Source organism: Brachyhypopomus gauderio, chromosome 16, assembly GCF_052324685.1.
Source record: "Brachyhypopomus gauderio isolate BG-103 chromosome 16, BGAUD_0.2, whole genome shotgun sequence".
In the NCBI taxonomy this organism is placed as follows: Eukaryota; Metazoa; Chordata; class Actinopteri; order Gymnotiformes; family Hypopomidae; genus Brachyhypopomus; species Brachyhypopomus gauderio.
The window spans coordinates 14,898,887-14,913,121 of record NC_135226.1 but is presented as its reverse complement, the minus strand read 5'-3'; the positions used below and the strand labels follow the sequence as shown (position 1 = coordinate 14,913,121).

General features: G+C 44.4%; 1 protein-coding gene and 1 long non-coding RNA gene across 2 annotated transcripts in view; one reads left to right on the top strand and one right to left on the bottom strand.

The window, feature by feature from the left end:
• LOC143477441 (uncharacterized) overlaps positions 1–7,795 on the top strand; it is a 44,696-nt gene extending 36,901 nt beyond the window's left edge. The window contains exon 3 of the long non-coding RNA XR_013121553.1: positions 7,660–7,795. This is a non-coding gene — a long non-coding RNA (uncharacterized LOC143477441). The remainder of the gene's footprint in view (positions 1–7,659) is intronic.
• tiam1b (TIAM Rac1 associated GEF 1b) overlaps positions 3,944–14,235 on the bottom strand; it is a 58,321-nt gene continuing 48,029 nt past the window's right edge. The window contains 13 exon segments of the mRNA XM_076975998.1: positions 3,944–6,511; positions 6,754–6,926; positions 7,472–7,559; positions 7,679–7,784; positions 8,055–8,113; positions 8,295–8,403; positions 8,598–8,716; positions 9,025–9,204; positions 9,503–9,611; positions 11,213–11,338; positions 12,488–12,556; positions 14,008–14,178; positions 14,180–14,212. Coding sequence (XP_076832113.1) covers positions 5,973–6,511; positions 6,754–6,926; positions 7,472–7,559; positions 7,679–7,784; positions 8,055–8,113; positions 8,295–8,403; positions 8,598–8,716; positions 9,025–9,204; positions 9,503–9,611; positions 11,213–11,338; positions 12,488–12,556; positions 14,008–14,178; positions 14,180–14,212 — 1,881 coding nt within the window. The 3' untranslated portion in view covers positions 3,944–5,972.

Here is a 14,235-nt window from a genome sequence, read left to right as displayed (position 1 = left end):
GGATGGACATGAAGAGGAACAATCACAGAAGGAGAAACCTCTGCATGACACACCTCTGCATGATATGTACCACCGGCAAACAGTGGAAGTGCCTGATATAGAGAAATCCTACCAATGGCTGGAAGAGGCTAAGAGCCTGCACAGGGGCGGTAGTCATGGCAGAGTCTGGGACCAACAAATCTGGGATCTACCACACCACGTAGGATCCCAAATGCAGGCTGTACAACATAATAACAGAGTCATTTGGGTAGTGTCTGTTGTCATTATTATTTTAAAAAGGGCAAAAAAAAAAAAAATTATAATTCATGGCTTGACCCAACCACTAAGCATGAAAACAATTTATTGCATTATTACTTCTATTCTCTGAAAAAATAAAATAAAATCACAAATTCCACCAGGGTATGTAAACCATGAGCACAACTATATGACATTTATATATGTATACATCACATTTTTATATAAAAACATATATATTTTTTATATCATTGTTTTCCAGAAGCAGCCAGGGATTGTGGGTAAGCACACACTGAAATTATGGTAGGATGAAAGTTTTCATGTCAACATGGAACTCTGAGCGTATGGCGGAGTCTGTTTAAAAGAGAGACACCTTACAACAGCCATGTTGTTTTGAAGCCACAGGTCACTTGTGGTATTCTGTGGCTACAGCTGAAACTGCGTAGACTGCTTGTCCATGCTGTGGATGGGAGCCTCAACAGAAACCGAAAACCTGTCCAACTAGTCCGACTTCAGCGACGTCATCCTGAGTTTCATATGTAAACACAAGTTCTCTTCCTTTTCCTGTAATGTACTGACAGAAAAACAAAACTTCCAGACTCGGGGGGAGGGGGATTTACAGAGGCCTATTAATTAGGAAAGGTGAATTTGTTTAAAACAGAAACCACATTTCTTTATTATAAATGAAACACAAAATGAAGTTTCAAATTAAGTTTAATTGAATAAAAAAAAGAAAAAAGCAATTCTGTGGCTATATGCACAAGTGGCGTTTTCCTTAGGGCTTAAAAACAACAATATCCATGTCTAAGTAAAAGGTGAGATTTTAGACAACATAACCAAGACACAGACAAAAAATACTAAGCTTCCGGGGATACTAATGAAAAGGTACAGGAGTCAGTATATTACCAGTGAATTTCTGGAGGTGTGTATAAGAGAAGACATGCTGTATTATAGTATATGCAGTTTCTGTGTGAAACAGGTGCCAATTCTTTCACAGGTTTCATTCTCTTTCACCTTTCATTCTTCTTGATACTCTCTTCCTGTAAATGCGTTTTATCACTACACATTACACATATGCTGTTGATTGAAAAAGGTTTTGAACAGCACCACCCAGGGGTTACTGTTTTATTGACACGCAGAACGGTGCTGCTTGGTATCAAAAGAAGCAAACAAATAATTTAGTCAGAATATCAAAGCCAAGCCTACTCAGCACTCTGAGTATGTTGTATAATAAGGTTTGTTTGCGCTACTGGTCCATGTCATACTTTATTTGATAATGAGATCAAACTGATAACAGAATGACAGAGAGTACATGGGTGGATGAAGTAATAATCATCCCTTTTGCAGCCTATTCTCTGTCTATCACATCTGTACAGTTTTAATATAACCCCCCCCCCCCCCCCCCACACACACACACACACACAAAACAAGGCCTAAGTAGGTTAACAGTAAATAGGCATTTACCTGCTGCTGCAGTAAAAGCGTCTATACAAACATGAGTTTGGGTGAATGGTCTAGCCAGTGCCCCAGCAGAAATCGTCAAAGACCTTACTGCATTAGCAATAACACCAGTGGTTATTTATACTGCTCATGACCTCATTACTGTGTTGAGAAGGACCCGTCTCTGTATGTACGGTACTGGAGTAACCACACACACACACACACACACACACACACACACACACACACACACACACACACGAGGATGTTCACGAGGATGCCACAGGTTTCCCAAACACGGTGACACAACCGGCATTAGCCTGTTGGAGTAAGATCCGTTTGAACATATAATTCTTCCCTCTACCACAAGATTACAGTCATGATGTTGCATAGCTTTGGGGAAATGCACTGGGCTGTTATAGCAAGTATTGGTTCTCTTCATCTCCTTGGTATGGTGGTGTCACAGTCTTAAATACACGAGGTATAGGTCTACTGGAGTATAGGTCTACAGAGATGATGCCAACTTACTGCACTTCATGCATCTCCCCACCAGAGGGAGATGTAGCACAGTTGTGGCATTGCATCCTTCCGTCCATCAATCCATCCATCATCTCTACTGCTTAATCCCGCTAGTCAGGGTCACTGGAGCTAATCCCAGTCCACATTTTTCCATCTCATTTGATGTTTTAAATCAATCATCACATGGTACAGTACACAGAACATGGTAGCAATAACACCAAGATCATGGTGTTACTAGCACCTTACATCAATTCCCTGGGAACACACATTCTGTGAATATACAGTATATTAGCTGCTGTAAACAAAAAAAAATAATACATAAAAGAGAAAACTTAAATTTTTAGTGTGAGCTTACTATAAACTAAACACAGAGACTTTTCCCTGTTAATGTAATGCTTCATCCAATGAAGCATATGTAATTTATTCCAATTTGCTTGTATACAAATGAACGGTAGCCTTTATAGGTGCTGGCTGAAATGAATCATTAAAAGGAATATATTACAGTACTGCATGAAGAAGCATGTAAGGACCAGGATCTGGTTTTTGTTGTTTTATTGTTCAAACCACTGGTTCTATTTATGCTCTCCACACAAAAAACTTTAAATGTCCTCCTACCAAAGAAACAACTCATCAAGTTAGATTTACTGATAAAATACTTTTAAAACGCTGAACAGTCATTCTGTTAAACTCACATCCTTTGTGCTCATCTTGTTTCCTCTCCTTTCCTGGTCTTCACTTACTATTTCTACCGAGTACTACCAAAAACAGTAAAAACAACCCGTGACAAATACGACTGCTGCATTATGGAGATGGGATTAAATGTGAAATATTAGGAAGATAGTTTGAGGATATCCGAGCACTGCAGGTGGAAATGGGACAAACTATGTGGGTCACATATTGGGCTAACATAAGTGACACGTCCACTTTGGCCATTAAAATGTGTGCTAGGCTGGAAACATGGATAATGGTTGTTAAGCTAGCTTGGCTAACTAGTGAACAGCATGACAAAGTCCAGGTATATTTTTGTATTTTTTCCTTTCTTCAGTCCTCCGCCTGCACCTCTGCTTCTCTTTGTTCCCTGTCCTCTGTCTTCTCCAGGTTATGACTGTGTTCTCGTGTCCTCCACGGTGTCCTCCTCTTTCTCTGGACCAGGCTCTGCTCTGCTGCGCCTAACTTCCATTCCCAGACCTCCACTGCTGAGAACTGCGGTTCTTGTGTTATCTGTACAAAACCCTTCAGCCCACTAAAAGAAGATTATTCAGGGTTTGAGTGAGGGGACAGTTTACTGTAAACAAGGTCAATGTAGAATGGGGAATATGGGAATAAATGGGAAATAAATGGAGAATAACCCCCACCTGGCAGTCGGAAGTTGTGTGCTGTTATAACTACCAAGTCGATAACCCAGCAGTAACCTGTGATTCACACACTTATACACTAATTAAAATGTAATTATCTAAAAGTAACAAAAAACAAAACAATGGAACAGACTGACGAACAGTCAACTACACCAGCCAGTTTTATGGATATTTATGAAACCAATTTATTTGATATAATATTAATACACAGCTCTATTTACAAAATAAAATTTAACTCTGTAGCACAATGAGAACACTTTGTAAGTAATTCTACAGTACATCCATCTAAAATATTTTCCAATTTTCATTTGCTCCTTTTGATTGCATTCAGCAAATTTGGATTTTAGTAATGTGAAAAAACTGTATGTAGAAAAAGAAAAAATAGAATAAAATTTGGATTTTAGTAATGTGAAAAAACTGTATGTAGAAAAAGAAAAAATAGAATAATAAGAAGTACAACAATGACTCCATTTATCTATTGTACAGGTTTATGGCCAGGGGCTAAACTTGGTCCTAAAGGGTCCCCGTCCTGAACAGGAGGTGTGTGTGTGTGTGTGTGTGTGTGTGTGTGTGTGTGTGTGTGTGTGTGTGTGTGTGTGTGCGTGTGTGTGCGCGTGTGTGTGTGTGTGTTAGTTGGCTTTGGACCCCTGAGGACAAACTTCAGGCCCTCTGGATCAAGGTGTGCAGAGGTGGAGAAGCATTGTGATGGAGTGCATTTCAACCAGATAAAGCAGTGACTATTACAATTAATAATAATAAAAAAAACATGTTTCACTGTTCGTTACTCTCAACACTATTGCCTTTGCTAACGATGAAAAATTCAAGTAAAACAGGATTTGTCAGGGTAAATGAATCATTAATAACCATAAAACAAAACAGCACAAAATAAATTCTACAATTATTCTATTTAACAACTGTGTCCTTATTGCATGTGAAAGTGAGACACAGATATTCCATTGCCTTCCACTGATGATCCAACCGTGGAGGCATGGTTTAAATGGTAAAGAAAGGCCTTTATCACAACTCAAGGGCTGCTGTGCTATACCGTTTACTCTTTTTTCTTTGATCAAGAGAACCTTAGCTGGCCCATGACCAAAGGCAGATACATCTGCTTTAAGAATTCATAGCTCAATTTTTTCTACAACCTACAACTTCTATTCATCCTCATCATATTCATCATCACAGCTCTCTCGTTTTTCTTTCTTTTGTTTTTATCCTTTCTCCGGATGTTTTGTGGTAAATGGCAAAAAAGCGGCATGTCTAAACCATCTGAGGAGCCTTTTCTTCTCCTTCAACTTACATCTCTTTGTATGTAAGAATATATGTACAAAGTGTTTCAAACCTGAATTCTTTAATCTTGAATCCTTAAAAACATTAACTTAAAAAAAATGAAAATATATACAACCAAAAAGGCTGCTCTTAAAACAACATTGTACACATCTTTATGACAATATTTAGCTTACATTAACTCATGTAATATTTACCATACTAATTCTTACTGTGTACTTCAGAAGGGCATAAATAAACAAAGACCCTTTTATAATACAACTTCCAGATGCTTATTATTCGGAAATAAACAAAAATAACAAAAAGTGGAAAAAAAACTGATTTGGCAGCAATTGGCATTCCAAATTGCATGGCACTGTTGCCATAGGGAATGTGCAAAGTTAATATCTGATTAAATTCTCCTGATCATACTGCAAGGTGCTCCCCAATGTGTATGACTGAAAACAGCACTTGTGGAAATCAGATTTCTATGATCTGCTGATGTCTGTGGTGGAAAAGCACCGTATCATACAGCTGGGTGTGTTTTGCAACCTGTCACATACAATTAAATGATTGTAAACACCGCAACCTACGTTATGTGGGTGAGTGGTTGAGTGTGTTTGTGTGTGCAAGTCTGCCGTGTACATCAGTGTACATCACTGATCAGACAGTCCCTCCAGATCGCTGCAGAAACGTCTTTCAAATGTTATCCGATTCTTATTGGGTTGCATTCTGAGATATGGCTGCTCATAACAGGCAGAAATCAAAAGAACAACAGTTGAACGTTTGCTCTCTACTCTCTCCAGGGGTCACCTGTTTCATATCTCTCAGGATATAGCATTGGGTTTGATATAGAACAGGGTTTGTGATCCCTACTCATTCTAATGCCTGACTACTTCCTGGTGACCCAGGAAGAGTTTAGTTCCAAGTCACCGCCACTCCTGAAACCCTCCTGAAGGTTTTAATTGGTTGGATCAGGTTTGTTCAAGCAAAGTCTTTGTCTTAGGGATATATTTTCACTTTCTGACATATCACTCGTTGCTGTGTGGTGCTGGCCATGAACTGTGCAAGAAAGCTGGACTCCTGTAGGAGGGCAGGCAGGCAGCAGATGTGACTGATCCAGGATCAGTAGTTTTACTTCATCATGCTGGTCGGTCTTCAGCTCTGCGACGCGTCCTGCGTATCACAGTCGGGACTGTTCTCATCCCGTCGCACCCAGATGACCTCATCACTGGGCGCCGCCTGCTCATCCACACTGGCCACAGACATGGCGCACTGCTTCCCCAGATGAGAGAGCCTCAGGGCATGCTGGGATTTGCAGTCCCTGCTTTCAGTTTTGGTTTCCTCCTCCTCATCTGTTTTTTCTCCAGCCGTGTCTCCCTCCAGTGCCATTGCGGAGAGGGTCTCCTCCAGGTCCTGCTCCGTGGTGGGGCTCAGCGCCGACTGGCTAAGGTCTTCGTCATCACCTTCCTCATCCTCATCGCTGAGGATGTCCGTCTCTTTCACCTGCTCGTGCTCCTCGTAGCGCCGCAGGTCGAACTGCTCCTCCACCCAGCGGTCCGTGTCACCCGGCTGCAGTGCATGCTGGGAGTCCAGCGAGTCACCGTCGGCGTCGGCGTCAAACACGATGTCCGTGTCGATGGTGAAGCGGTTTCGCACCAACTTACGACGGCCCAACATGCGCGTAGGGGCAGAAGCTACATGCAAACACGACATGTTACCAACATATTAACACAGAGTAACATAGAAACAATTACATAAATAAAAGAACACATTATATATTATTCACTGGCAAATATAAGATGTGACAGTCTGTGGTATGATCAGAAGGTGAGCCTAGAACTATCAGCTGAGGCTTGGATGAGTATGTGAGTAGAGCATTTAAGAAGGTCGAATCAGTGGGTCGAGCCAGCAGGTGGTTCTGTGAGGTCGCGGCTACCTGCTCGGTTCATGGTGGGCCGGGCTCCCTTCAGAGCACTCAGACGCTTCCCGCCAAACGGCACGTACTGTTGGCTGGGTGGCAGACTCTCCGTCTTCAGCAGCTGCCGCCTTTGTTTGTCCCGCAGGATGGAGTGAACCGCCTTCAAGAAGTCCTTCTTGCTCTCTGGGGAACTACGGGGTGGAGCAAAATCAGGAGGCAGGACAGTAAAGTGATTTACAGGACAAAACTGTTCATTCACTGACAGTTAATGATTCAAAACAATTAAGAATAATGTTCGGCCTAAATATGTTTTAAATTTTGGTTTGAATAAGGTGTTAGGAATACTGTAATATATGAAGTGTGAATCAATGATTCATACTCATCATTATGCATACAAATATTTTTGACCGACCTGAACGAGCATAGGTCTGATTCATGAAACGAATGAATTCCATTCACTTTACACATTTTGACAGTTGTCTACTAGGATTCACATGTGTGCAATAATTTTGTTTTCAATTTTTTATGTCAGACTGAGCATGAAATTGATTAAACTGATGAATTACGAAACTGAAATGCTATTACGATCAGATTTAATAAAAAACGGCCAGTGTGTTTGGTGTTGGTGTGTTTGAACATGTTGGTGGTGTGTATGTGTGTGTGTGCCGCAGGTGTGTGCTTGAACATATGTGGAGTTTAATGTGTATGTACTATAGTGTGGTAGAGGTGTGCGGACCTGCTGCACAGGTGAAACACTCTCTCAGGTCTTCCTTCTGACTCTGATTTCACATGGATGATCTCACACACTGCAGCACTGTCACCATCTGCAGACATATGCGGGATATAAACACAATGTTTAGATTTACAGAATCTATATTGTGTGTGTGTGTGTGTGTGTGTGTGTGTGTGTGTGTGTGTGTACAGTGTGTTTAATCTTCCTCACCTGCTACTGTCATGGCTCGAACCTGGAGGGCATCGGTGGAGATCATGTGACGGAATCGGAACGGGTCCTTCTCCTCACCAGAGATAGAAGCACGATGTGACCCTCCCTGGGAGAGAGAAGGAGAGAGACACAGCCGGAGAGATGTAGAGGAATAGAGACATGGCCAGAGAGGCATAGAGGAAGAGAGACACGGCAAGAGAGATGTAGAGGAAGAGAGACAAGGCCAGAGAGACGTAGAGGAAGAGAGACACAGCTGTTACTTATTGTAAATGAAGAGTAAATCATGACAGTAAAATTTGTCAATTTGAAATGATTTTGAATTTTTATTTCATGTCAGAAAGAGGGGGACAGAGAGATAGAGAAGAATCATTCTCACCATTTTCTTCTTCTGCTTGGAATAGTCCTTGCATACAAACACCACAGCAGTCTTGAACACTAACACAGAGCAAAGCTGAGTGTCAAACACCATCACTATTAATGAATTGGTAAGAAACAAGGGTCAAGTAATGTGACCAGAATGCTGAAGGTTCAGGAGGGGGCTTGTCAGTGTGTGGGAGGGGCTTGTCCGGGTGTGGGAGGGGCATGCCAGAAAGTGGGAGGGGTTAATGTGGCATACCAAAGGTGGCAAGCTGGGGTTCCCTCTTCCACTTGCCCAGAGAGGAGGGGGGGTTGAGCCAGGTCACCGTGGTGTGTAGCAGCAGGTCACCCATAGACAAGTCAGCCACCTGCACCCAATAACAAAACCATCATAAACAAAAACAGGTGAGATTATTATTCATTTGCACACTCACACACACTTTGATAACCTGCTAATGATGACTCTGATCATCTGTAAGAGATGGACCTGTGGATTCAGGTATGGCTGTGGCGTCACGTGTGTGTATGTGTGGATGAGTGGGAGGGAGTCGGTACTGGGCACCTCTTTCTTGTCTCCTGTCTGGTCAGCAATGAGCTGGTCAAATACAGCACCAAACTCCTCATGAAGTTTCTGCATCTCATTAATGTGGCTGGCTACTTTGTTCATGGCTTTCACTGCAACTACACACACACACACACACACACACACACACACACACACACACACACACACACACATATAAGTACCAAATATAGGTACACACAAAGCCAAAAGCAATAATAAATACACGAAGACACACACAATCACAAAGACAGCAGACAGCATCACACACACACACATAAGTACCAAATATAGGTACACACAAAGCCAAAAGCAATAATAAATACACGAAGACACACACAATCACAAAGACAGCAGACAGCATTACACACACACACACACACACACACACACATACACACACACACACACACACGCTCAGTGTTACCGTCAAGGTGATAGTGCTCCTCGCTGTCGGGGTCGGTGAGTGTGTAGAGTTCTCTCAGGAGGAGTGGGTATTTCAGCACTCTCTGGATGGGTTTGATCAGGTATGACTCCAGCGTGGAGGAATGCTGATGTTTTGGGTTCCTCTCGTCCAGAAACGCCTTGAAGTCCGGATCCGTCTTCGCTGTAGGACACACACATGCATGTGGTCGCAGGTCAACATGCCATGTAGTATGTGTGTGTGTGTGTGTGTGTGTGTGTGGTTACAGTAGCTATGTCTGTTTTGGCACTGTGGTAAGTTTCTGGTAAATCTTTTATCTTTTAACCCACTCCAGAATATACATTTGGGAGAGAGAAGAGAGAGAGAGAGAGAGAGAGAGAGAGAGAGAGAGAGAGAGAGAGAGAGAGAGAGAGAGAGAGAGAGAGAGAGAGAGAGAGAGAGAGAGAGAGAGAGAGAGAGAGAGAGAGAGTGAGCCTGTTACCTTTCACTAACACTTTGGGCACTTTGGTATGGCTGGCGCAGAAGGCGCTGTAGATCTTAAAGCGGTCAGCGTAGTAGAGGAAGGAGCCTCCCAGGGAGAAGAGGATTTTCTGCAAGATGAGGGGATGAGAGATGGAGATAGAGAGTGCCCACGTGTATGAGTGTATTACAGAGGAGGTAAAGAAGAAAACCAAACATATAACTACCTTTGAACAGATTCATTTATTCAACCAAGAGAACAAGGTTTAGACATCAGCCATGGCTTTAACAAACCAAACCAAGGCACAGTCTGACCCTAGATCAGTATGTGGGCTTTCCACCCTAAATGGAAAAACTGACCCAAGATCAGCTCTCAAGTGTGTTAAATGTGGCTTTTGCCAATGTTGTTATTCCATCATTTGTTAAATTTTTATTATTGTTTATGGTAGTCTCACATGTGCTAAATTCTCCAGTAAACTATAGCCCTGATATACAGAATGGTGTAGGTGGTGTAGGTGGTGGGTGGAGGAGAAGGACAGTGTTTGGAGAGTCAGTAGGGTGGTGTAACAGGGGGGTGTAGGTGGTGGGTGGAGGAGAGGGACAGTGTTTGGGGAGTCAGTAGGGTGGTGTAACAGAGGGGTGTAGGTGGTGGGTGGAGGAGAGGGACAGTGTTTGGGGAGTCAGTAGGGTGGTGTAACAGAGGGCTGTAGGTGGTGGGTGGAGGAGAGGGACAGTGTTTGGGGAGTCAGTAGGGTGGTGTAACAGAGGGGTGTAGGTGGTGGGTGGAGGAGAGGGACAGTGTTTGGGGAGTCAGTAGGGTGGTGTAACAGAGGGGTGTAGGTGGTGGGTGGAGGAGAGGGACAGTGTTTGGGGAGTCAGTAGGGTGGTGTAACAGGGGGGTGTAGGTGGTGGGTGGAGGAGAGGGACAGTGTTTGGGGAGTCAGTAGGGTGGTGTAACAGGGGGGTGTAGGTGGTGGGTGGAGGAGAGGGACAGTGTTTGGAGAGTCAGTAGGGTGGTGTAACAGAGGGCTGTAGGTGGTGGGTGGAGGAGAGGTACAGTGTTTGGGGAGTCAGTAGGGTGGTGTAACAGGGGGGTGTAGGTGGTGGGTGGAGGAGAGGGACAGTGTTTGGGGAGTCAGTAGGGTGGTGTAACAGGGGGCTGTAGGTGGTGGGTGGAGGAGAGGGACAGTGTTTGGGGAGTCAGTAGGGTGGTGTAACAGAGGGGTGTAGGTGGTGGGTGGAGGAGAGGGACAGTGTTTGGGGAGTCAGTAGGGTGGTGTAACAGGGGGGTGTAGGTGGTGGGTGGAGGAGAGGGACAGTGTTTGGAGAGTCAGTAGGGTGGTGTAACAGGGGGGTGTAGGTGGTGGGTGGAGGAGAGGGACAGTGTTTGGAGAGTCAGTAGGGTGGTGTAACAGGGGGGTGTAGGTGGTGGGTGGAGGAGAGGGACAGTGTTTGGGGAGTCAGTAGGGTGGTGTAACAGGGGGGTGTAGGTGGTGGGTGGAGGAGAGGGACAGTGTTTGGGGAGTCAGTAGGGTGGTGTAACAGTTGGCTGTAGGTGGTGGGTGGAGGAGAGGGACAGTGTTTGGGGAGTCAGTAGGGTGGTGTAACAGAGGGCTGTAGGCGGTGGGTGGAGGAGAGGTACAGTGTTTGGGGAGTCAGTAGGGTGGTGTAACAGAGGGCTGTAGGCGGTGGGTGGAGGAGAGGTACAGTGTTTGGGTCCTCACTGCCTCACCTTGAACTGCTCCACCCTCTCCAGCTTGTCCAAATCGGGCACCAGACGAGTCCCGTCCTCCAACGTGCGCAAGAACTCCACCTGAAACTCCACCATCTCGGGCAGATTCCCAAACAATACGTCCAGCTGACGTACGGATGCGTGCGCACAAACACAGACACACACACACCAATAACACAAACACGGTTATGGATAACAGCAATCATTGGCATTTTACAAAAAAAAAAGAGGAAAGTCTAATAAGCAATTGAAAATAGACACAGTCACACATCCAACTGAGATGGAGAAGCATTAGAACTATAAACCACGTGGAACAAATCCAGGATTTATACAGAGAGGACTGGCTCCCTTCAGCAGTCACTGCACGGGTGAGTCTGAGCCCTGGTTAGCTAGAGTTCAGCTAGTCGTTATGTTGCACCTTCAAATGTATGTTGTTTATACGAGTGTATGAGTGAGCTTGGCTTTGACACAGCCGGTATCAGCCTGCAGTTTCTCTGGATGCAGTAGCCACATCAGTGCTGGAGGCAGGAAGGGCAAAGAAAGTCATGAGCCCTCCCCACTGGCTCCTCCCACTGGCTCCTCCCACAGGGGAAAAACACTTCAGACAGCAGCCTGCATCTCCTCCCTGATATTCTCTCTCTCTCTCTCTCTCTCTCTCTCTCTCTCTCTCTAATACACTTACAATGTAATACAATGTATGCTAATAAAATAATACTCTTTACATCTTATTTATAACATGTTTCAGTTCATGCTCTCTTGGGGCAGTTATGTCTGACATGTAGAGAGGCTATAACTTCTACATTCCCATTGGCATTAAATTGTCATTATGATTTATAGAACATATATGCTGGGTGTGTGTGTGTGTCGGTGTGTGTGTGTGTGTGTGTGTGTGTGTGTGTTGGTCTGATTTACAGCGAGGGCTGGTGCAGTGCCAGAGATGTGTGCTACAGTAATGGACACGTCCATGTTTTACTGCCAGTCTAATCCCACACAATCCTGCTCAATATAGAACATGCCCCCCCATGCCCCCCCTCAGCCACACCCCCCATGAGTACATAGTCTCTCCCCACATACACACACCCCTAGACTTTGTGTGCATATGTGGGTATGTGAGCAAAAGAGCATGTGTGTGTGTGTGTGTGCGTGTGCGCGTGTGTGTGTGCGTGTGTATGTGTATGTGTGTGTGCGTGTTTCTTTCCCCAGTCCTACTGTGTGATTATGAAATCACACTGCAGTCGTGCAAGCGTGGAGCTTAGACTGAGTGTGAGGACTTACTTCATCCTGGGTGAGGAAACTCTCTTTCTGCAGAGGAGTCAAATATCTTCCAATCAGGCAGTTCAGATCCTGAAAATGAGAAGGGGGGGAGTGTTACAGAACACACACACACACACACACACACACACACACACACACACACACACACACACACCACACAACACACACACACACACACACACACACTTATCATGAGAATCCACAAAAAATGAGCAAACACACAGTCTACAGTGGTCGTTTATGTCCAGTCCTGAGTGTTTTTAATAATCATGTAAACTTGTAGCAGCATGGAACCTTTCACATAGGAATTAATGCACGTTCAGATGGAGTACACAATCATTTAGAGACACACACTCATTTAGAGACACACACTCACAGTGTGTATGATTAAATCTCCAACCACAGCTCACCTGTGATTCAGACACTGAGTCTTGTATTCCTCTGGTATGAGGGATATGAAGTCAACCTCACAACTCTTGGTTGTATAACCCAAAGCAGAATAACCCAAAGCAGTCTAACTCAATCAAACCCAAAGCAGTATAACCCAACGCAGTCTAACTCAAATCAAACCTTGGCCTTGCTAATGCCAATATCGTTCTACAGAAATCGATAATTTAGCACAACTGCTCATATAAACTCTGTTCCTTATAGAAATATTATACGCTGTAAGTCACAAAGCTGTGGATTTAAAAGTCAAGGGTTTAATCCCAACTGTTGTCACTGCCACTCGTGCCTGTGATCTAGACACTAAGCCCAGTGCTGCTGGTTTGAGGGTATCTAGAGGTGTTTTGCTATTTTGGATTGGTTGGTTCCTGAAGCTCCCCCCCCCCCCAAGCAGAAGACGAGCAGGCAGGATCAGGCTGCCCAAGCTCTGCTGCTTCACGCTGGCTGGTCCCACTCAGCTGCTATAAGTGTGACTTAAACCAACGACTGAAAATGTCACGCAAGGCAGCCTGTGAGAACAGGTACCCGCATGCCAACGACCAGCAGTGCTTGCACTCTTCCAAAAGCTCGACATCAATTGTTAAACGTGTAAAACCGTAAAACCCAGAGTGGGGCGGCCGAGGTGCGTGAGGTGAATTTTATTAGCACAGCTAATACACGCCAACACAAATGATGGAAACTCAGAAACTCAATGAAGCAGAAAGCATATGCTACTTCAGGCAAGACGATGCTAACATTAGCGCCGCATTAGCAACACATGACAAATTAGCACATACAGTATTTAGCACATGCAGTAATTAAACAGAAAGTATTTATACCTGCATAAATGAGCAGGAAGCATTTATACATGCGTTAATGCACAGAAAGTATTTCTACATGCATTAAGAGAAAGAAGCACATGCAGGTAATGAGGAATGAATGAGTGGCAGGTGTTAGTTCTCAGGGGAGGCAGAGTCATGGGTGTGGAATAATACACAGATGTGAAGTAGTGCCTTGGCTTCTGGTCTTCAACGTATAGCTAGTCCTGATATAACAGATTACGCCGCTTACAATGAGACACATGGAGCAGTACTAACTTTGACGTAGGTGCGTTCAGTCTCCACAAGTTCACAGATGACCTTTCGCAGTTTGTCGGCATCGGAGAGCTGTCGGGGGGAGGCGGCATTCAATGGGAGCGAGGAAGACTCCATTCCAGTGGAGGAGGAAGAGGAAGAGGCAGCTTCCGATGAAGGATTCATCTCGTGGAGGGCTGCGGCAGAAGGCAGCTACCTGCTCTGTGCTCTGGAGAGGAAGAGAGAGAGAGG